Source organism: Apteryx mantelli, chromosome 15, assembly GCF_036417845.1.
Source record: "Apteryx mantelli isolate bAptMan1 chromosome 15, bAptMan1.hap1, whole genome shotgun sequence".
Lineage (NCBI taxonomy): Eukaryota > Metazoa > Chordata > Aves > Apterygiformes > Apterygidae > Apteryx > Apteryx mantelli.
In genome coordinates this window covers 21,356,774-21,381,649 of record NC_089992.1, presented here as the reverse complement: position 1 = coordinate 21,381,649, position 24,876 = coordinate 21,356,774, and the positions used below count along the sequence as shown (strand labels likewise).

General features: G+C 38.9%; 1 protein-coding gene across 1 annotated transcript in view; it reads left to right on the top strand.

Annotated features, from left to right (window-relative positions):
* Positions 1-2,257: 2,257 nt before the first annotated feature.
* The window catches only part of HERC1 (HECT and RLD domain containing E3 ubiquitin protein ligase family member 1), a 107,429-nt gene continuing 84,810 nt past the window's right edge, over positions 2,258-24,876 (top strand). Inside the window, exons 1-2 of the mRNA XM_067305844.1 lie at positions 2,258-2,351; positions 22,097-23,052. Of these exons, the coding sequence (XP_067161945.1) occupies positions 22,123-23,052 (930 nt within the window). The 5' untranslated portion in view covers positions 2,258-2,351; positions 22,097-22,122. The remainder of the gene's footprint in view (positions 2,352-22,096; positions 23,053-24,876) is intronic.

Genomic DNA, 24,876 nt, shown 5'->3' with positions numbered 1-24,876 from the left:
TATGTGGGTGTGGGGCACGTTAGTGTATTGAAGAGTACGGCTTAGTGCGTGTGCTGCTTCTGCTTTCTGCTTTGTGGAATGGCAGATCTGCTCAGATGCAGTTAAAAGGGCATTTCTGAATTGATGTATTTTGATGTATTTGTTCAATTTTTTAGGTCTATTTCTGACACAGCATCCTTTATCTGGCATATTTTAAATATTTAAAAAATGCTTTAAAATATGTTTTTATGATCTCCCCCCCCCCCCCCTTTTTGGAGGTGTTTCCTTGTAAAGGTCTTCTCATCAAGAGAGAAACTGCTGATTCATAGCAGAATTTGAATATGGCTTTAGACAAAAGATTAGTCAGTGCATTTAGCGGTACAAAACTAAAGAAACTGCAGACTTCTCAAATAATAATGAATTTATTTTTTTACCATTGTTCTGTGGGGTGATATTTCATGGCTAAGTTGCTAAGAGAGACTTGTTTTGGTCTGGGATTTTGGCTTGGGTGTCTCAAAGACTTTTTTGGAGTAAGGCATTTGGGTTTTATTCTGCTGCAGTCAAAGAATTAAAGAATCCGTGAGTAGCCTTTTAGAGGGATAGGCGAGAGAACCAGGAATTTCCGGGACCTACCTCCAAAGCTGCCAGTATTGTTCGATCTAATTTTGTTTGGGACCGGTGTAACAGCCCCTGCAGGGAACCGAAGTCGACCCTCCGTAAGTGCCCTTAGTAGTGCTTGCCTCAGAACGAGCTCCTGCGGGAACGTGCTTTGGGCCGAGGGGGGTGCTTGTGCTGCGCAGAGAGGCCGTGAAGATGGGCTGTGTGGCAGGGGTGTAAGAGTGGGAACGCTGCGTCAGCACTGCCGCGCGTCTGGGGATAGCCGGCAGCAGACGCCCAGGGAAGAAAAGGCAAGCGTGAGCGTGCAGTAACGATTCCCCCAATACTCCACGGCGTTTTTGAACCAGAGGGGATGTCTTTGTTTTTGGTAATGTGTTTGATTTTTTCCATGTCTTGATCCCATGTAAGTTTTTGCTGTTTACGGTGTCCTGCAGCAAGGTGTTCTACAGTGTAATTATGTGAAGAAACAACCTTTTGCTTGTTGTGAAATCTAACATTTATTAGTTCCACTTGTTATCCTCTAGCTCTTTTATTGGAAGGGACAGTAAATAATTGCTCTCCATTCACCTATTTCATGTCATTATCTCTTTGTAAACTTCCATCATATTCCTGCCTTAGGCCGATGTATCTAAATTTATGCAGTTGCTCCTTGCACAACAGTCTTTCTGCTGCTTGTCAGTTTTCCTATTTACTTGATGAACATCAGTAACAATGTGTACTAATTTGGTTACCGCATCAAACCCTTGTATGAAACTTAACCAATCTATGTGGGTGTACGGAAGACTTCTTGCTAGCTTGCTTCTTGCTAACGTGGCCTCGCTGAGCTTGCTTGGCATTTCGTTGTTGCCACCATCTGGATCTGTAATTCAGCTGTGGTAGTATATTCTTCCTTTTCAGCCCTAGAATTTCAATCCACGGTGACCCTCACTTCTTGTTGTTATCCTGTTACTTTTGTTTGAGCGAAAACCTTCTTTTTAGGTATGCTGCTGCTCCCTGCCCAGTGTGACCCATCTCGTCTTTCCCGTGTACCTTCTCTCCCGGTATACAACTGATCCTCTCGCTTTCACTGTCTCTCCTGTACACCTATTACAGCAAGAGCCTCCTTTAAATTTAGATATTTCATTTCTCTAACTTGTTTCTCAAGACTTTGCCTTTATGGAAAAGCTTTTCCTCGCACTTTAATCTTAAAAGAAACACACACAAACCGCCTCGTGATGTTTTTCTCCGCGGGTGCCAGTAGCGAACGCCCGAGCCGCGGCTCCCGCTTCCCCGGCTGCGGCGCGCTGGCCGCTCCCGCCGGCGGGGCCGCTTTCTCCGCCGCTCCGGCCGCGGCCTCCCAGCCCGGAGCCCCTGCAGGCTCGGCGGGGCCTGCCCCAGGGCCGCCTTCGTGCCGCCCGCCGGCCGCCACCGCCGCCAAGGCCCGCGGCCGCCCGCCGCCGCCGCGCCGCCGCCCTCGGGGACGGGAGCTCGGGAGCTCCAGAGCTCGAGCCCCGCGGCGCCGTCCCGTCCCGGCCCGCTGGGGGCGGGGCGGGGAGCGGCCGGCGCCTCGCGAGACTTGCGCGGAAGCCCCGCGAGATCTCGCCGCCTCGCGCCCTCCCTCCTCCCCGCCCGCGTCATGTTTTCTCTTTGACAAGCCGCCGTTGCCGCCGCCGCCGCCGCAGAAAGGACGCGGCTCCCGGCGGGCGCTCGCCGCTCGCCCCGGCCCCGCCGCAGATCCACCCGGACTAGCGTCCGCCGCCTCCCGCCGCTGCCCGGTAAGCGCCCGGGTGCGGGCCGAGCCGCGGGCGGGCAGGGGCGGGAGGCCCGAGCGCGGCGCGGCCGGCGGGGGGGGGGAGGGGGTTCGGGCTCTCCTCAGCGCCGCTCCGCACCCAAACAAACCGCCGCCGCGGCCGCGCGCCCGCCGCGCCCCCGCCCTCGCGCCGCGCCGCGCTGCGCTGCGCTACGGGGCGGCCGCGCCCCCCGCCGTGGGCGGCCGGGCGGGGGGAGGCGGCAGGTGGGGCCGCTCGGGTGTCAGTGCCCCGCGGCTGCGGGGAGCGACGGGCCCCGGCGGCTCCCCTTCCTTTGTGAGAGCGGGGCGGGGGGTGTCTCGGCGGGGCCCTTGAGGCAGCGTGAAGTGTAAAAAATCCTGTGTTGGACCCGGGGGAGACCCTCGGAGCCTGCGCCGTTCCCCTTGAGCCCCGTAAATGCTGCTGAGCGGTATGTGCATCTCTGGCCCTGCCTGTCCTAGGTGGCTCTGGCTCGTGTCACAAAATCCTGGCTGAAATTCGTCATGTGGGCTTTTATCAACTGAGTGCATGACCTTAGGTGTTCCGTGGATCTCCTGACCGTCGTTTGAATTGCATAGTCTCCCTATGGCTTATTGGCGCTGAAAAAATATGCCTGTACTTTCACTTACAGATGATTTATTTCATATTCGGAAGTAGTGGTCCAGCAATTCTATTTTTAAATCTGCATAGAATTATTTTTTTTTAGTAGTTATTTTTTTCTATACAAGCTGCTTTTCAGATTTGTTGGGGGCAGGCCCCCATTGTTATGCCCTCTCCCTTTTGCACTCTGCTTAGGAGAAGAGGTATATGTGGATTTGTGATAAAGCATCTTCATTTTTTGTTGTTTTAGACCCATTCTTCATGTCTTGAATCTACGCTGATTGTTGCTTCATGGACTTTGATTTGCTCTAGTTGGGACCACGTGCTGTATATATACACGTATATGTTATCTAAACATATATGTGTGTATATATGTATGAACACACACACACACGCTCATACACATATTGTGACATGAGCTTGGTCAGTTTTTTAGTCTAGGTGTTCTATGCTGTTGCTTTATAATAAAACTCTAAGCCATAAATTACATATCTTGAATGTAATGCTACTCTTCAGAGGCCCCGTATAAATAAACTACATCTTCTGCATTACATAGGCATGTGGGACTATAGAGGACTTGATCTCAGGATGGAGCCTCACATAGTTATAGGAAACACATAATAAACCTTTAGTCTGGGAAGGTAGATAGTGTACCTGCTCAGCTGCCTAGTATCTTAAGATGAGTCTGTTAATTTTGTATGAAAGATTAAAAGCTGTACGATGTTAATGTGCCACAGGACAGACCAAGGGCATGGCCAGTCTCCTGTATCCTTGCACTTGCAAGGGATTTGTTAGGTCGCTTTGCATACTGTCGTTGCTTTTCTCTTAACCTGAAACATCTTAGGGCTCCTTATCTCCAAATATAAACAAACCTGTATAGGTTTGAGACTTTTCCTCTCTGCTCTTATGTTCCTGATTGAATGTACCATGTATGTTTTGTTCATTGCCTTAATGGTAACTCCATTTTTATGATTGTAAGTAGATAAGTTGAAAAGGGAGGGAGAGTTGAAATCTTTTTCTTCAGGTTATGTAAAAGAGCTATTGAAAGGTCTGTCTGATTGTTATTTAAGATAATAGGTATATGAAATATTTTATTTTTGCTGGAGGATTGCTTGGCATGATACAATAATATGATGTATTATACCTTGATGTATTTATACCTTGAACTGAAGAATAGTTTTTTCTAGTTAAATCTTTCCTTCCAGTTGTTCTAGAACTAAATTAAATGGATATTAGTTAAGTAGGAAAGGCTTTTAAGTAGCCTGACTAAAAATCTCAGTTGTTTAAAATTGCTTTTTTAAATCTTTAATTTATGAATTTCAGGTAGCCATAATCTTCCTTTTTTGAAGAAAATAGTGGAGGGACGTCCCACAAGTTTGAAAGTATCAGTGATGACTGGATCATTTTTACAGAAAGGAAAAACTATGTGTGAAATTAGTCAGGATGTTTTGGTAGTACAATTTAAAAATATATATATTTAAATACTTTTGTTTCAGGATCGTTTTCAGTATTTCCTATCTCTCTTTTAATTATTCAATTTTTCTTGTAATTATCATAGGGTAGAGAAGCACTTTTATCCTCATTTTACAAATAAGGAATGGAGACTGAAAGATTATATATATTTCAGGAAGATTTGGTGGAGCAGACATTTTAATTCTGGTCCTAGATTGTTACCAGTTCATTATCCTTTCAATACAAGAGACTTCATTTAGATACTGTACAGGTACTCAGTCTTCAGCTGTTTATATAACTTAAAGTTTTTGATCTTGCACTAGTACATTTTGGTTAAAAATAGCGTGCATTTGTTTACTGCTGAGTTGACTTCCTGTTGTCAGTCATCTCAGTGAATAGTGAGTATCGTGTGCTTATGTTTCATTCTGATGATTGGTCCTCAGAAGTACTCGAACCCTGTAGTTGCTGTCAGGTTTTCTTTTCTTCTATCTCCATGTAGTGGTGACATCATATGGAACATTCAAATCCAGTAGGTGTTTTCTCTTTCAAGACATCTTCTAAAGTAGCCCTCAGAAAATGAAGCTTTCCTTTCCTAGGGCTGCTGAAGTAACTGATAGTGTGCTGGAGCTGCTTTCTGTGTGGCATAGTAACTTCATAGTAACCCATGTAATTTCTGAAGGTGAAAAAACAGCCTGGAACCCAGTGGCTGCGGAATTTACCAGTCAAGAGCAAGTGTAATTGTGGCCTGGGAACTGGCCAAGTATATTCTCTGGCCTTGACTGCCTGTTGTGATTGACCTGAAGTCATCAAGCTAGTTGGGAGTGTGTTCAGGTGGCTCAAGTAATCATGTTCTCTGCTGGAAGATGGAAATATTTTACTGTTTAAAGGAGAGCCTACAGTTTGAGTCTTCACTACTAGCAATAAAAGTTTTTTCTGTGGTTAGCACTGTATAATACTGAACTTTCATCCTTAAACATCTCCTTACAACTGTATGAATTTATATAATAAAATATTTTTTTTGAAGTTAGTTATGCTAGGAGAACTTTGAGTCAAGAAATGCAAATGTTGCAGAGTGCAAACTTTGCTCATGTTGCATGTAAGTTCCAATCTAGATCTTGAGTATGTTCTTCACTCTGTTTGAAATAAGAAATCTGTGTATTCTCTGCTTTGTGGAGAAAGATCTGGGTGTCCTGGTGGGCAACAAGCTGAACACGGGCCAGCAATGTGCCCTAGTGGCAAAGAAGTCCAGTGATATCCTGGGCTGCATTAGGGAGACTGTTGCCGGCAGGTCAAGGGAGGTGACCCTCTACTCAGCCCTGGTGAGGCCACACCTGGAGTGCTGTGTCCTGTGCTGGGCTCCCCAGTACAAGAGAGACATGGACCTGCTGGAGCGAGTCTAGTGAAGGGCCACAAAGATGATTAAGGGCCTGGAGCATCCCTCATGGAAGAGAGGCTGAGAGAGCTGGGACTGCTTAACCTGGAGAAGAGAAGGCTCGAGGGGATCTTATCAATGTGTGTAAAGAAGATGGAGCCAGATTCTTCTCAGTGGTGCTCAGTGGCAGGACGAAGCAACGGGCGCGAATTGAGAAACAAGAAATTCAGATTAAACATAAGAAAAAGACTTCTCTACTGTAAGGATGGTCCAACACTGGAACAGGTTGTCCAGAGAGGCTGTGGAGTCTCCATCCTTGGAGATATTCAAAACCCTGCCTGTACGGGATCCTGGGCAACCTGCTGTAGCTGACCCTGCTTGAACAAGGGGGTTGGACAAGATGATCTCCAAAGGTCCATTCCAACCCCAGCTGTTCTATGTTTCTATATTAAAGCAAAAATAGGCTCCATTGTATCATAAAGCACAATAATCTAGACCTTATTCACCATATTCCAGAATGAAAACATAAGTGATTCAAACACTTGCTAAGACAAACATCAAATAATTTAGGTTGTAAGTGACCTCTGGAGGTCATATAGTCCATCCCTCTCCTTAAATCAGGGTTAACTTCAAAGTTAGCTGAGATTGCTCAGGGCTTTATCTGGTTGAATTTTGAATATCTGTATGGATACAGATTTTGAAATCTGCCCATTGCTGACTTCCTCACTTTAAAATGATGATTACTAACAAAATATATATAATTAGCCTTTCTAGTGTGTTACAGTGGTTAGAGAGATTGAGACTACATGCTTATAAAGTCTTTCAATGAAAGAGGTACAAGTGTTTGCAATTCTAAATTAAGTAAGAAATTCTTACTTCCTGTGGTTGAAATAAGTGTTCACTTATAACTTTGAGGGTTTTTTATTGTTTTTCAGGGGTAGGGAAAACAGATTTAGACCTAGTCTTCAGTGAAAGGAATTGCCTTGGAAATTCCTACTTGCTAAGTAGCAGTTATGCTGTGGTAGAATTGTTTGTGCAAAAAGTCTTTCAATTTTCAGGTAAAACAAAACATTTTACCTGCTTTTTTTCTTGTGGTTATGAGAAGAAAACTTTGCCAAAAATTTCTTTTTTATTAAAAAGTTTTAAGCAGTTGCTGGAAAATAAGTAACCTCACGTTTCTCAGGAGAGATGTAGCAGCCTGATTCAAGCAAAAACTCTCTTTTGCTTAGAACAACCATGATGTGATCCTACCCTTGGGGAGGAACAGCAGTAGTACATCTCAGTGCTTCTTCCTCCTGAAAGATCAAGGACCTTTTTCTCCTCAAATTGTTGGAATATATCCTATACATGAATAGGGATGTCTGCTGTCAGCTCCCCTTTCTACTGTCTGCTTCTGATGATTACCTGGAATCTCTCTACTTTCTCAGCTTTTCTTTTGATACAGTTGATTTACTATTATGCATCTGAAGAAGTAATGGATTAAAGTGATAGGATTTCTGTAAGTTTCTCTGCTGCATAAGGAATTCTGAACAGTAATAATAAAACTTTATTTCTCTTCTGCTGCTTGGGTAAGTTTTGTACCCAAGGATTTAATATGGCTTGCATTAAAGGACCATCTCAGTTACGTTTTTGTATAATTTTCTTTATAACCATTGGGACTAAAAAGCAGAATTTATTTCTCATCCACTTTAAAATAACCTTGTCTTCATTTTATCAGTTTCCCCAAAAATTTTTGCAGTGACCAGTTATGACCAGCTGAAAGTATAGGGCCATATTGGATTCAGTAGTGGGCCTGATACTGAATGAATAAATAATCTTAAAACAACAGAAACTTATTTAGTTTAATGAAGAATAAAGTTGGAAGAACGTCAGTAGCACCTCAACATGGTTTAGATGACAGATATTGTTAAACTAGATAGAATTTGATGTTTGGAAAGATAAAGTGATGGTTGGTTGCAGAAATAGTCTCAAGCAGGATATCAGTAATTTGCTTTCCATCTGCTGAGCAGAAAGCTAATACAAGAAAGAGGAAAGATACTGGACATTATGACCAGTGGAGACATCCACTGCAATTTAAACATAAAACAATTAATATTAATGTGTAATTTCATTGTAACATTGTCTTTTCTTTTTTTTTTTTAATGAATGGAAAAAAAATTGAGTATAGCTGGTGTTCTTATTTACTCTGTCTTTCTGGTTTAGTTCCTTTTTGTCTCTTCTTGCTGTTCTAGATTTGTAGGATACCATGGCTTATTTCTCTGTGTATTGTTTTACTGTCTTTCTCAAATTATCAAGCACTTCCTCCCTTTTCTCTATTTCTAATGTCTTTTTTGGTCTCTTTAGTTTCACTTCTTTATATGTTTCTAGCAATTTCTCTGCAGTGCCAGTATTTTCTAATTTATCATTTTTAGGCATTTATGCATTGTCTGGAGGTTGTACATTGTTGGCCTATGATAAGACCTAGATAAACTCTGTCCTTGTGATGGATGCCGAGAAATCTGCAGGTTGCTCATGAAGTCTCTATGCCTGCAGGCTACATTATCCAACTCAGGAAAGTTGCGGTCTCCATCCTGGACCTGTGTGCTGCCATTAACCTGCACTGTGGCTGGTTCCACTGATTTAGCAGAATTTAGAAGTAATGGTCCACCCAAGTTAAGCAGGTCTATGAAATAACTTCTAATCTCTGACAATATCTCTGTAACAGTCATAGTTGTCTCCAGGTAAGCAAAAGTCTCCAGAAGTTTCCATAGTTCTCTCCAAAAGCAGCCAGAGTGAAACTGGCTTGTTCTGTGTTAGTGTTATTGCTGTCCTCTGAATAACGGCTTGGGAAATCCATCTGGTAGCTGTATTGTTTTAGAATTTCAAAAATGGCATTGCATTTGTGGGCTTTTTATGCCCCGATGCTTATTTTCAGAACTCTAGAAGCTAGAAACTTCAAGGAAAGGTTAGTGCTTATGAGAGTTTACAGGGACTATGCTAACTTAGTTAAGTTTGTGGAACTTTTTGTATGTAGGGAGATAACAAATGATGCAAAACCATTGACCTGTGTCTGGGAAAGATTCTTGCTTACAAATTGTGAATTTAGTTAATACCTGAAGGCAGAGTTTTAATTAATTTTACATATTTCTGGTTTCTAAATTAACCTTTCAAGAAAAAGGAAATGTTGTTCAGAACCCTGGAGCATATGTATACGACTCTTTATAAAGAAAGGAAAGCAAATCAAACTGTTTGCTTTTCTTTTAGTTTTCCTTTCAGATTGTAAAACTTTGTAATAAGGGCTGCAAAATTGCTACGTTGTGATGGTTGGTAGCATATGAAGCATGATTCTTACGGGGGCTTTATGTGCTTCCCTAAGCATAAACAAGTGGAATGGAAAAAAGTTTAGGTAATACATCATTATGTAGAATGCTAGGAACTATTAGGAGTCGAACTCAGCAAAACGCTAAACAGTCTTTCTGTTGCACAAGTTCAAGGTACATCTGTATCCTGAATTCCGTGTTCAGTTCTGGAATCATACAGATGAACATATACTGATGATGCATGATCATATAGATATACATGATTATACAGATATATAGATGAACTAGGAAGAAGGCAGAAGAATGTATTATGGATGATGAGAGTTCTTTTATGTATCATAGTCATATTAGGAATTGCACAGAATATTGAGATGATAATTTAATAAACTTCATATAAGGCATAAAGACTTTGGTAAGAATATTACATTTATTTGAATTAAGATAAAGTATTTTATAAGTTACAAGTGCTTGTGCTATAAAATTGTTAATACATTTCAAGTTTGAAGAGATTCCACTTTTATAAGGGAACTGTAGTATGCATTACAGTATGTTCTTGTGATATAAAAGGTAGAAAAATGTTTTACTTCCAACAAAATTCAAACATATTGCATCACTCTTTTAGTCATAGTACAAATAACTAGCTGTTCCAGATGTGTTGTCACATCTGTATATAGAACTCCATCTACTTTCTTGTTAAGAATTTATCTAAAATAACATTTCAGAAAAAAGTTCTTAACAATGCATGCACCTGTTACTATTGGATGGTCAGTCTCCCTTTCACAGAATGAATTGAATTGTCTTGTTTAATGAGCTAGTAGAAATACCGATGTTCTGAATCTTTCCTGGGTTTTGTGTAAGCCAAAAAAGGCTTGGTTTTCTGGCGCATCCACAGGAATTATTCCACACTGTTGCGAACACAAATTAAACCACACTTAGCAATGTTTAGAGCTGGAGTGCGCCCTGGCTGCCATCTATTTTAAATATTACATTTTCTGATCTTATTTCAGAACCCGTCCATTTGGCCTCATGCTTAAAGTACTTCTAGCACAGTTTACTCTAGGACCGCTCATGTAGAAAATACTAAATGGAACTGATGTGACCTTGAGAAAGATCATGTCAGTGAATTCACACTGAAGAACGCGGTCCTTTAGAAATACACAAGTCTGCTTATTTGTTTTCCTTCTTTGATAAAGGGTTTTTATTTTTTTTTTTTCTTGTGCTCTCTTCAGAAAATATCTGAACCTATACATTGGGGAAAGTTGTGTATCATTACAGTGAGAAAGTAAATAGAATTCAAGCATGTGGGTTTCACAGCTGCTACTTTGCATGTACAGTTGTGCTTTAGTTTTGACATTTCTTGCCTTTGATTTGGCTGTACAGACTTCCGGCTTACTGCATTACGAACTTTTGTAATTAGGTGCCTGTAAAATAAAGTTAAATGTAGTCAGCATCTTACAAAGATACTGGTTATAGAGAGGAGAGAGCGAGCTTATGAGGTTTATTCTTCCTCTGTGAAGATTTTCAGTTTTTTAGCAGAACTAAGGTTTGCAGTCTTCTGGATGCAGACAGTTTTTCAAGACTTTTGCAGAAATTAAAAGCTTTCAGCTGCTTTCTTAGCAGTTCTAAGAGCAGGAGGACCACTTAGCTTCTATCAGAATAATTGTTTTTGTGCTTGCTTGATTCCTGCTCGAGTCAGACTAGGTTAGAGAAAAATGTGGTAATATGTGGCTTCATTAAATTCTGACTTTGTTAATATCTTTAGTGTGCGTGCTAGACTTTCTAATTTAGGAAAATGTATTTTCTTCATACTGAATGAAGATACTGTAGCTCATCTTTTGTATATTGATTCTCAGATTGTGGTTGGTCAGACGGCATGTCTTCATGTTTCCAGATTTTAGAAGCTTCCAGATCATTACTGAATGCTTTTTCATTACCTTTGCTAATATATATTTTGTCTTTTCCAGGAACAAATCCTGTTTTGCCACAGGATGTTATAACTTAGCCATTTATAAGTGCTAAAGTAATTATCTAGCTTTTTCCATAAAACTTATAGCTTTTGGGGTAGACTGTTGAAACTATTTTTAATTGCTTTATACCTAATATATTATTTATACAGGAATAATACTACATTTTATTAAGCTGACATTGTAGGGAGAAATACAATTAGCTAAAGTAAAATTTGGCTAGAATGTTAAATTTAATTCTCCTACTGTTTCAAGAGTTGCTCAAGCCCTTTTGTAATTACAAGTGATAATACCTGTTTTTTTCTCTGTAGAAACATTGTACTAACTAACTGTTGAGTCATAGTATTGCTTCCTACAACACATGATTTGCTCCTCTATTTCCATGGATGGCATGCCAGTGAGCAGAATAATACAACAATATTTTCCAAGTCTTGCAGTAAGATGCTCTTGTGTTTTGTATACATTTATAATGTATGAAAACAAAAAACCCCTAACACCTTCCCCCTCCCCCCAAAAGGTCAACTCCTCCACACTTTCAGGTTGTTTCTACCTGTTGATAAGCTGAATGTGTGAAAACAAACAAACAAACTGGGTTTTGTGGGGAAATTGTGCTGTTACACACTCTGCTCTATAAACTGATAAGATAATATTCCCGCATTCTACTTATTAATGATCTTTGTATAACCTTTTTGGAAAAAAAATGTGTTTATTACCTTTTTTTCCTTGTCTCAACTCCCAAATCTGTTCTTAAGGAAAATTAGAGTATCTCTTCTTGGAGTTTCCCAGAGCTGTTCCTTCTCTTCCCGTTTCTCCTCCCTCAAAAAGAAACTACATTGTGTGCTGTAATCAGTTTCTGTAGCTTCTGTCCTATCTCTACCTTTCTTTTCTCTAATTTATCCCATCAGTCTTTCTCTTAGATCTGTATACACCATCTTCTCAGTAGTTATAGTTTTTTTATTTAAACCCTAGAAGGGAGCTTCCTGTGTATTAAATTAGAATAAATTACTCTGCTGTGCAGAAACAGTTCTTAGGTGACAAATACAAATATCTCCCATCATTTCCACGCTGACACAGAAAGGGAAGAATACTGAAGTTCCTTCCAGGAAGTTGTGTATACATTCTGTCCAGGGGCAACCTTCCCTATGAAGCTCAGAATAAGAATCTGATAAGCTTTGACCTTCAACCCCAAGTTAAAGTCCCCCCCCCCTTTTTTTTCCTTTTGGAATATAGAAATATTTACAGCTTCTTCCACATTCTAAGGTCTTTTTGACTGTGTTGAACTTCTCTTATTAACCTATTTTGTAATTTTTTTTTCTCTAGTTAGTAGTTCGAATACTTGCACCTGAAGTTAATCAAAGCAGTCCCACTTACCTCAAAGTGAAAAGATCTAAAAACTTCTCGTTTTCCAAAAGCTGTAGTAAAAACCTGGAGAAAAAAAAAAATCTTTCTTAGAGATTTGACAGTCTTCACATCTAAGCCAGCCAAATAGACTTATGAGGACTCTTCATTGTTTACAGCATTTCCATCTCAGAAGAATCAATGTTTTCCACAGATAATTTATGAACTGGTGGTACATGGCTGGAAAATTTTACTGCTACTTTCCAGTCTCATTTTAACTTCTAGGTGGCACCAATTATGTAGATATATACAAAAAATACGTTTTATATACTTTTTCCCATAATTTCGTTTTGACATTATCAGTGACATTTTGAAAGAACTACTCCACTTTTAAAATTGAATCATTTTTATAGGAAAGTTAGTTAAGCTTTAGATGCCTATGTATGGATTATACTAAAATAATGGAATACCTATTCTTTTACATCTGCTGGTCAGTTTTCCATCAGTGGTTTTGCTCATAGATACATGCAGTCAGTGGCTTGGTATTATATATGTAAAATAAACAAGCTGCAAAGAATTGCAAGATGAAGTTCCTCTTTCTGTTTCAGTGAATTTGAATCGCTGTAGTGACAAAGTGAAGAAAGAACAGTATTTATAGCTTATCACTTCATAATTTGCTTCCGTTTCATGAAAATAACTTGTAAGTTTAGTTATATGCTTCTCCAGTGTCTTTTTTATTCTTATTTAAGATATAGGATATTTTTTATTTCCTTAGAAAATTTGCAGTTTTACGCAGGGAAAGCATTTACTGTTTGATCTATATCATTAGTGTTATAGACTTAATCTTGAATGAAAGAAAAGAAGAAGAAAAGAAGCAGAAAAAGAAAAACCTTAAATGACATTGTGAATATTAAATTCTTTAAAAATATTCGCTAGGCTGTTAAAGACTGCATTCTTTCTCTGAAATATGGCAACTGTGTTATTTTAAGTCAAATATGAAAATCTTAAATGTATTTATTATTAACATTTACTTTGTTTTGCTGACAAACACATGCAGGCACTTGGAGGCACTGGTTTTGTGTTTGTTTTGTCCTAGATGTAGCAATGACTGTCTAAAACCAAAACTCTTAAAGTCATCGTTTAAGTAAACAGATAAACAGAAATACATGGGAAAAGGGAAAATTACATTAATTGTAAACTTTTATTGACTCTGAGTTCTTGATCATAGGAAAATGCATGCTAACCATTTAATTATTATAATTTCCCAATATTCAAAATTGCTCGCAAGTTGATTTAATTTGAAACACAGCCTATTATCTTCCTTATTTACACTTATTAATTATTGCAAATTGTGAAAACTTCATAATGAAGTTACAATTTCAGTGATAATAGCGTGAGGTAATTTGTATATTTGGTGTCAGTTGTTATTTTGCTCATATAACGGGCAAAACCATGAACAGAACATAAGAGGTAGCTGTTTTGTCCTTTTGTGCTGGTAAACACAGAGCCTGAAACATAGGGGTTTGACCATTCATGATGGACGCAGTGAGATGTAGCTTTGGAAGTTGTAGGTTGGTCTGTGGGTGCAGTGTAAATGGTAACAAGCGAAAGAGCCTTTGCCTATGCTGTAGGTAAGTTCCATGTTATATCATTTTCTTAGAACATTAAAATGGAGCTCTGTTAAGAGCATTTTCTTTTGGTGTTTAAATATTCTACTTGCCTCTTAGCTCAGGAAAAAGACCAACCTTGATTATGCTTCTCTCTCTCTTTTTTTTTTTAATAGGTTTTCATTTTAAGGTTCTTTTTTTCTCATTCCATTTCATCTGATTTAAAAGAAAAAGGAGCAGAAAGTGTTCCGTTGAAGTCAAGGGCTAATAACAGAGTCCTTTGTTCTACAGCTTGCAAATATTCTAGTATAGTGTTTGATTAATCTGGGTCTTTTCTTCATTGTAGAATAGCTAACAGTTCTGTCTGTGGTTAACAAATCTATTAAGTACTGTTTTTCCTCCACCTTAGCAGTATTTTCTAAGAGCATGGTGGACAAATTCCCTTTCCTTCATCTTCCATTTGGCAGCGCTTCTTTATTTTTGGAACTGACAATAGTACTGGTAGGTTGCTGAATTCTCCTCCTAGCACTCGTTAATGAAAATCACTTTCTTGGCAGCCACTACATCAGATAAGAAATACGCAAATTCTTTTGTCCAAATAATGTTCTTAAGTAATACAGTTAATCTTTGACCTTGCCACAGGTTTTGCTGAAGGTGGTCTCATGTTTATATCAGAACCTACTTACTGGTTTGCTTTCTTTCCTGCTTCTTGTGTACTCCTGCTGAAATGAAGGTTCATCTGCTGCATGTCATGAATGTTTCCATTTGTTTATGTATCTTGGCTGTATTCCTGAAATAATTTTTCTGAGTGTGGCTTTTGCTCACTGAGTCAACTGTTTTACATAGAGGTTTTCCAGATTGGTTTCTGACTGTAAAACAAATAACATTTTCTGAGTTAAGAGAACAAGCTTTGAAGGCAGGCTTAGTTACCTTCAGATTTATTCCACTGCAGCTCAAGTTACTTCCACTGCTATTTTGAAAGAAATTCAGCTTCCAGGATACACATAGCTTGGTTTTTGGTTTGATATTTTCATTTTGTGCTGTTCTGTAGAACAAGCTTCTGAAATAGGTGTTAAATTTGGTAAGACTGTCTCGTAATCCTTGTTCAGCTAGGAGTTGTAAGTCCATTTTAGTTGACTTACTGATCAGCAAAAATAAAATATATATATGGGCATTTAGTCCCCCAAAATGGCTATTTGCACAACAGGAACTGTGGTTCCAAAAGATAAGAGAAGTGAGTTGCATTGCAAATTCTCACTATTTGCTTTTTTCTTTCTTTCTTTTTTTTTCTGAGCAGGAACAGAGGACAAGGAATGGAAGGAGAGACCTTGGCTTCTATGGTTCATGTTTTATCAGTGTGAATTAATTTTATCTGTCCAGCACCAGGTGTGATAAATTCTTATATAAGGGAAAATATCAAAAATTTCTCTCATTTGATTAAAAAACTATGTATCTGCAACTATGCAATAGGTAGTGTTCAAGGAATCATCTTGGTTACATCCCAGCTTTTTTGAACCAATGAGAGATGTTCACTGCAAAGTTTAGAAGTTTTACTACACATAAAATGTTGGTTAATGATTTGGTAGCAGGATAAGTCTTTCTTTTTTTCAGTTGTTGAAAGGAATATTTTCTCATATTTGAACCCCAAAATATGAAAATGTAAATGCATGTCAAAGTGAGATAGAGATGTTTTTAAGGAGGGTTGATTGTTGCAATTTCAGAAAGATCTTTCAGTTGCCTTTTTTTTTTTTTTTGAATAGAAATGCACAGAAAGTTCTGGCAACTTTGAATTCAAAGTGTTTTAAGTGCTCCAACATTGAAATACTCCTATAAAGCTCTTCACTATAAAGTTCTAGGTTTGTGCTGCTGCTGATGACAAGAAATTACTTGCTTTCTCCACTTCTTGTCCCGTGTTTCTGCCTGCTCCCTTTGTGCTTAGGCTGGTTCTTGGCCATGTGATAAGCTTGTTTGGAAAGCTTGGGGGACTGCAGGCTGGCCTAGACTGTCAGCTGACCTTGTAGCGATCAGATGTAATAAAACATCAGTGAGTGTATTCGTGTGGTCTTTCAAAGTCAAATGGGTGTTCTTTCTGCTTGCACTTAAAAAGAAATGAGATGCATTTGCCCGTGGTATGAGGCAATGAGAAACCTGGCATTGGTGCACCTCAGGCAATGAGCCAGAGGAAGCAAACCCTACCTCTAACCTGTGATAGTCCTTGCTGCCTCTTGAGAAGGTGCTAATTTTGTGATTTAAGATTAGAGTTTGGAAGTCCGCATTAGCTGGCCTTACGCTTACGATTCAGATTGGATAGTAGCTAGCAAAGTCCTTTCTTCCTGCCGAATGAGAAAATGGTGCCTGTTCTTCATGAGCAGCATCCTGGGTGTAATAATACCTATCTGTGTAACTCGGAGGCTGAGCTATTGCTGTGTTTTGCATCAGGAGTAAACAGAAGGTGTGTGGCTAGTCTGAAATGTGAAGAACGCTCACTGCCTCTGAATGGTAGTTAACACTGGGGCGATATGTGTGTAAGGACTTTGTTTTCTACAGTGCAACTGAAGTTACTTGGGCAGGGCTTGCCGAGGCTGAAAGTAAGGTTTTTGATGAAGGTGCTAATCTGTAGACATTTTAGAGAAAAATGGGCTCAAATAAAAGCAGCTGCTAAACAGCACAGGATGTGCTGCTGCTTTGACAGGTACATTGGCATGAGAGCTGTAGTCTAGTTCTCCTGTCTTTTCTGTGTAGAGTGCCAAGTCAGGGAGCAAAGCTGTCCTACCTGAAACCCACTGAGCTGCAAGCGTTAGAGCTGTAATGAGCACAGCCTCTCGCTAGATGGCAGAGTCATCCCCCTCCCTGGGATCTAAGAATAAATTAGATCAAATGAGGCTCAGACTACCAAAGAACATAAACCTCTCCTCAACTCAGAATATAATATTTGTATCACTTTTTTGTGAAATTTTAATGCATTAGAACTTGAAAGGTCAAAGAACAGAAACTTGCTATTCAGCAGCTATATAACCCATGGTTAATGATTTCAAAATAGGGGTTAAATAAATCTGCTTTGCACAATAGGAGGTGGAGTATTTGGAGGTCCCTTTAAAAACACTTCTTTTAAGAAGAGCGGTTTAAAAACACTCTTTTGCTTTGAAAAAGCCTCCTTGTGTATTAAGCTATCAGTTAGCTGGACACAAGTTATAGTTAACATCTAAAATCCTCTTGAAGAAACTGGAGTTCTAAATGCTGCCAGCATTGAAATTAATAACTCAAACTGTGTGAGTGTTTTAAGGGGGTGTTCTTATTTATTTGTGAATTTTCTCAGCCTTAGGACTTAGTAACTAGTGACTCCAAGGTTTTTCTATCACTCTGCATTCTTGTATGGAAGACTTTTTCAAGCTCAGCTTTTGTTTTCAGAATTGGATGTTTTCTGTCACTTCATCAGTGCTTTTAGTTTGCCAGCAATTAAACATTGTAAAATGATAACTGAGGAATTCTTTAATGGTTGGTGAACATGTCTTTAATATGCAAGACAGGACTGTTTCAGAGGTGTTTTTCCATGTATTATGGAAGTAGAATCCACTTTTCTATATCCTGTATAGTGATGTTATTACTTATGCTTCAAAAAAAAATCTAGAACTGTACCATGAAACATGAAATGTAGGATGAGCATTTGACATGTTTTCTTTTGTTTCCCTCATGTGTTGTGTTGCTTTGTTGATCTTAATGACCTTGTTGTTATTTTGCATGCACCGTAGTTCCCGTGGGTTATGTTTTTTTTGTTGTTCAAAAGCTGTCTACTGAAAATACTGTGTTTATGGGATAAAAATATTAAGAAAGCAAAACTAGAATAAAAAAAATCTATAGCAACATACAGCATTGAACTCAGTAAGGAAGTATTCTAAAACCAGCTGTAAAACACTGAAATACAAAAATGCTGCTAGATTGAAAGTGAACAGTAAAAGTAGCAAGACAATAAGTAGACAATTTTTGAAATATACGGGGACCTTACAAAATTGGAATGCTTGATACAAATTGCATTTATACTCTTCTGTAGATTTCACCTGCTCACCCCAGGGTTCTGCTCCAGAGAAATGAATAGGAACTGGGAATGAATCCCTTGCTTTGTTTTTGAGTAAGTGTACATCCTAAAAGATAGTTATTCTGAAACCATACTACATCCATTTTCTAGTCTTTAATTTGACAGAACAGCATGAAATCTCAAATGCAAGATGAAGGAAAATAAGGAGAAGGAGCAGTCTGTGAAAAAGTTTTATAATGCATGCTGCAGCAAGATCTGTGAACTAGCTCGGACCCTGTAGACGGTATACCTGTGTCATCATAGTGCTGTGCTTGAGCTTATAAGCCCTGCTAAGAGTTTTGCTTGTATCTCCGCTTAGCTTTGACATGTGCCAACACTTCCAGACAGTACAAACAGTGGTCTCTGCAGCAACTTCTCTTTGGGTTCTGGTGGCATACATTAAGGATTTTGGTTAGGACCATTTTTTTGAAAAATAGTATCTTCCATTTCTGATCTCTAAACAATATGTACAGGAAATCTAGTCATTGCTCATTTTTTGGGAGAGTAGTCAGTTGTATTTTCCTGATTTTTGGTCTGTAGAATTTCTTGTTATTACATGAGAAATGTGGACTGTTCAGCAATTTACCTTTTTGTCAGAAAAGTTGCCTTCTGATGTTATCCTCCTTAATAAACACCCTGAGCGTGAGAGCAGGGTCATTCATTGCATAATTTAATGCAGACGTAAATCATCGTGTCCAATTCTGGGCTCCCCTTTACCAGAGAGCCATGGCACTACTGGAGAGAGTCCAGTGGAGGGCTACGAAGATGATTAGGGGACTGGAGCGTCTCTCCTGTGAGGGAAGGCTGAGAGAGCTGGACCTGTTTAGCCTGGAGAAGAAAAGACTGAGAGGAGATCTTACCAGTGTATACAAATATCTAGAGGGAGGGTGTCAAGAGGATGGAGCCAGACTATTTCCAGTGGTGCCCAGCGACAGGACGCGAGGCAATGGGCACAAACTGAAACACAGACAGTTCCATCAGAACATGAGGAAAAACTTCTTCACTGTGAGGGTGACAGAGCACTGGCACAGGTTGCCCGGAGAGGTTGTGGAGTCTCCTTCTCTGGAGATATTCAAAACCCGCCTGGACGCGATCCTGTGCAACGTGCTCTAGGTGACCTGCTTGAGCGGAGGGGTTGGACTAGGTGATCTCCAGAGGTGCCTTCCAACCTCAACCATTCTGTGATCATAATGATGATATGTGTTTATCAATTCTGTGACTTTTTAGTTCTTCAGATCCAAATCTTGAATTACCTTGTCTGTTAAATAAAAGCAGTTCATCTGTAGTTATAATAACCAGGTGAAATAGAAATGTCATTCCTCATATTAAAATATAATTCTGTAGTACTTTTGAAGAAAGGAATTACAGTGAGAAAATGTGTGGTGTTACAAAGAAGAAATTCTGTACAGTGCTGCATTTATGTAGAACAGTCTTCCCCCATACATCCTCGTCTGTCTATCAGAGAGTAATCAGTAATCATCATTAGGTAATTTCTAAGTAAATTAGAAAACCCCACAACATTGAATTTACTTTCTGACCCTAAATATAGCAAAACTGGAACAAATTTGACTTTTTGTTCTTGCTGCTGCTGTGATTACTTAGGATTTGTTTGTGTGATAGGAATCTCTTCAGGGAAGGCTTTTGTTTAGCCTGAAATAGGTGTTTTCCCGATGGAATGAAAACACAGGACTAGAAAAATTCTGTTGATTGTAATCCACTGAATCCCTTAACTAAATCAAAACTCAGGAAGTTCCATTTTAAAAAACTTTTGCTATTTCTATTAGAAAGTCATTGCAGAATCTAACTGGGAACTCGTTTCTTTTTCAGTTTAAATTTAATTTGTGATTGTTTCATGCCCACTTGTTCATACGCCTGTATTCTCCATTTGATAACTTAGCCATTCCCCCAGGCAACCCTCTTTTTTTCCTCTGCTATATTTATAGGCTAATTTTTTTTTTCAGTGTCTGATTTGCTGTGCTAAAAAGTTACACTCCTGGTGTTACCTGCAGGATAGATTCTCTATCAGAGCAGATCAGAGGAATAATCTCTCTCTTCATATGTTCCAGGATCAGTCTTTAGTGAATTTAGGCTAGAGGTGTCAGGAATTTTTTCCGGAATTCCAGCTAGCATCCATTTGACTAGGATTTCATTAAATTGTGTTGATGCTTTCCTAACCATTATGGAAATGCTTATTGATGCTACTCAGGATTGTATTTTGTCTCTTTGATGCTGACTCGCAATCCCTCTGTGAGGCACTAGATTTCTCTTCCTATTTTCGGAATCTGCAAATGATAGATTCTCTACTTACAGCAGAATTTTTTTAGTCTGTAATGGGGACTATTTATCTTATTAGTGCTTACTCGCATACAGTACTTGTATGCTGTGACATACTCATCTACAGCAGTAGAAGTGCCTCCCTTCTTTGTGTAGTCATTGTTTTACCAATTCATTAATTAAAATATTAAATTGTTGGTTTCAAGATAGAGAACGATCTCTACAAAACTTAACTAAGAACTAACTTGAAATTTTTTCCTGCTTTAACACCAAATTTTATCTTTTCCATGCAGCTCCTTTTACAACAAATAGTTCCTCTATAAACTTATACTACCTTAATTTTAATTAGTAGTTTATTACAGCATCCTTTATCTAAAAAATACTGTATGTCTTTGAATGTACAAAATGCTTTTCTGAGCAAAAAAAAATTTTTTTAATGGCTTACACATTGAGTTTGAGTAATATGGTAAGAAGTTTGCTGTGATTGAGCACTGGGGCCCATAGGCCTCATGCACACTTGCCATCCTGTCCGTGCCATAATCCTACAGCGTGCCTTCCCGAGGGAAGGGCTGTGTGCAAAAACTAATCAGCTTTTGCAACACAATATTCTCCCTTCTGCAGGTAATCAAAAGAAGACTAAGTTGTTAACTGTGTTACCATGTTCAGTTTGAAAGTTGGTACACTCAGATTAAATTTTAAAAAGATCTCTCTTGTATTCTCTAATTAAGTGTATTTTTTTCATTTGTTCAGTTATTTCAGACGTTTAAAACATGAACAAAAATGTAATTCTAATTCATTGTTAACCTTAAAACTACTTTTAACTTAAGCTGAATTATGATAGGTGGGTTAGTATCAAAACGTTCCAGTTCCACACATGGATCTTGTAACTGAGATTTTAGACCACCTGTGTAGAACTTGGAGTCCTAGTATGTCTCTCAAGGGAATAACAAGTTAAAAAGTGATCTCTCCTTTTAGCTGCATAAGTTGAGTTTAGTTCTCGTGATGCAAAAGTCTGCATGCAAAAAGTGCATGACTTAAAGCTGTCTTTCCTGGGCTTCATTTAACATTCTGACATGGATTTTAAGGAGATACCTGGCTTACCTTAGAAAGGGAAGAGAATGGCTTGTGACAACAAACTTAAAAATGTGTTTGACAGGTTGACCCCTTAGATATGGCCTAAATTAATAGGTTAAGTCATGCTCATTTTAAGGTGAAGCTCTACACTGTTACTCCATTCACTTGTGCATGGTTGTGTATGATCCTGTGCATTTCTTGAGATATTTGTCCTCACTTTTGCTGCCAGTAAAGAGAATATTAATTTTCCTAGAGGATATTAAAAGTGTGCTTTCATTGCAACATAGCAGAATTAAATCTGCTTTGTGTGAATACAATCACCAGCAGCAATGAAAATTTTAGCACTGAATTTCTGTGCATATGGATTTAGAATATGTAGACTTGCATTAAAATTCTTACAGTGTGTGAAGGGAGTGGCAAATATGCATGTACTTATTTGCTTGAAATGAAGATCAAAATTCATCTGCAAAATGTCTTTTGTATTGTACTCTTAAACCATTCTGCTAGAATTTGATCAGAATGCCAGTTTCTAGCAGTTACATTGGCAAAACGATGAAACTTTTGCTGATTTTTGGTGATTAAACTTTTACTCTTTGCTTTATTAATGGATTTATTCTACTGTGAATATTGAGTTCTGTGGATGATCTTATGCACCCATTTACAATTCTTTTTCATCTTTAGGACTGATGGCAAAAGACTAAACAAACATGGCAGCTATGGTCCCGCCAGTGAAGCTGAAATGGCTTGAACATCTAAACAGCTCCTGGATCACAGAAGACAGTGAATCTATTGCAACGAGGGAGGGAGTCTCTATCCTGTACTCTAAGTTAGTCAGCAATAAAGAAGTAGTGCCATTGCCTCAGCAGGTTCTGTGCCTGAAAGGACCTCAGTTACCAGATTTTGAACGGGAATCTCTATCTAGTGATGAGCAGGACCACTACTTGGATGCCCTTCTTAGCAGCCAGCTGGCACTGGCTAAGATGGTATGTTCGGACTCTCCATTTGCTGGAGCACTACGAAAACGTCTCCTTGTGTTGCAGCGTGTCTTCTATGCACTTTCTAATAAATATCATGATAAGGGAAAGGTGAAACAACAGCAACATTCGCCAGAAAGCAGTTCTGGATCAACAGATGTACATTCTGTCAGCGAACGTCCCAGGTCAAGTACAGATGCACTCATAGAAATGGGAGTTCGGACTGGATTAAGCTTGTTATTTGCACTGCTAAGGCAAAGCTGGATGATGCCTGCATCAGGACCTGGCCTCAGTCTTTGCAATGATGTTATCCATACCGCAATTGAAGTGGTGAGCTCTTTACCACCTTTATCTTTAGCAAATGAAAGCAAGATTCCACCAATGGGATTGGACTGTTTATCACAAGTAACGACGTTTCTTAAAGGAGTAACAATTCCTAACTCTGGGGCAGACACTTTAGGTCGCAGATTAGCTTCTGAATTGCTTCTTGGTTTGGCTGCCCAGCGAGGTTCCCTGCGGTATCTTCTCGAATGGATTGAAATGGCTTTAGGTGCTTCAGCTGTAGTAAACACCATGGAGAAGACCAAGATGCTGCAAAGTCCAGAAGGGATGATCAGCTTTGATTGCTTTATGAGTATATTAACGCAGATGCGACGATCTTTGGTAGGTATACCAGATTTGATTTTTCCTTCGTACCTTTCAGCACCATTGCAAGTGTAGATGCATTCTTAACTTTAAACACAGTTTCTTAACGCTAAATGCCATATGTGGTAGTTCTTAGTTGAATAATTTGTTTTAATGTGCTAGATAAGAAAGATTGTTTTTTGTGAATTTTTTTAAGTATTCGTTTTGTTACTCACCTTTTTTTTCTTCCTCCCTTCCGCTCCTGCATTTCCTCATCAGATAAAGGAGATGACGCGACAAAGCAATCTGCGTTGTTGTCACTTTTGGTGTTATGCTATGACTTAAGGCAAAAATCAAGGCCATATTGCACTTTAAGTTCAGAACGAAGATAGAAAGTATGAAACTGTGTTTTAAAGAGTTGCTTTATGTTTGATTTGCTTAGAATTGAAAATTTTGCAGTATTCCTTGTTTCCTATTCAGAGTTATTTAATAGGGGACATCCCCTCTCTCCAATTAACCTCGGCATTTGCTGTATATTTTTAAGAATCAGAAAGATTTATGAGATGTTTAGCATTTTTGCCCAGAAATTAACGCCCTAAGAAAATGGACTGAATTGTTTAAAATTTTGGTGTACTGCTAGCTGCTTCTGCTGAGTGCTTACTCTTGGTCCTAGACGAATATTCTTTTTAAAGCCATGAAATTATTGCACAACATGCGATCGGAAGCTCTAGTAAGCTTCAGCCTCAGATGCTCAAACTGAAACAGGGAAGGACTTTTTCCCTGAAGTGATCATTCTTTTCTTTCCCCTAAGGCTTGTAATACTTGATAATAAACAAACAGACAAAAAAATTTTTTTTAAAGAAATAGAAAAATTTACTTTTTGGATGTCTGATGATGGAGAATGCGTAAGTCTTTATATAAGCAGCCCTACTTTCCTCTGTCTGGACTATTAAAACACTACTATAAAAACATTAGAAAAAATTTCACTGATTATAGACCCATAGTAACACAAGATAGTAATGTACAGTTTATGTTGCAGCTTATGTTCAGGTTTATTGGAAGGAGTAGAGCTGTTTGTAGTTTTACTACAACTATCCGGTATTTTAATGGAGGACTTGGATCAAATTCTTGATTGGACCAACTGACCTTAAAACATTTCACTGTTTTTAACAGGGTTGGTTTTTAGAACTTGAGCACAATCTATTTTCCTTTCACATTAGCTAGTTGCAGGTTATCTTTTCTTCACACTGTTCTCTAGTTAAAATTTGCTTCCTGTAGAATGTAAACCACTGTATTAGGTGAGTTTCTTTCTTTTGACTGAGAAAGACTATACCGCATCTACAGATAAGTGAAAGTATACAGACCTCAAACTCAAAGGTGTGCTAGGGTGTGTGCCTTTTGCATGGTGGAAGGGACCGAGTGGGCTGCCAGAACAGATTATTTGGACTGCAGTCTGGTGTTTGCCCTATTTTGCCTAATGGGGACCATGAGGAAAGGGTGGTGGGGGCAAGATCTAAATTGGAGAATTGGAGTGAATGTCCTGATGGGCAACCTTTTTTTTTTTTTTTTTTAATAGACAGAAAATTACAGACCAAAATGTGGAGGATTTGTGAAACAGAAAAATAATGATTAGTAATTTATTATTTAAATATTAATTACTTTAAAACAACACAAATGCCATATACATTTCAGAACAAAACAGTATTAGGAGAAGTTAACTCAAAACCCAAGTATTTTCACAAAAGATAAGTAAGATTGTCTTACCAGCACTTTTTAATATCCTGAGATGCATGCAGATCTCGCTGTTGAGGGGGGACAAGAAAGATGTTTTGCTTCTGTTTACTTGACAGATACTGTAATTTT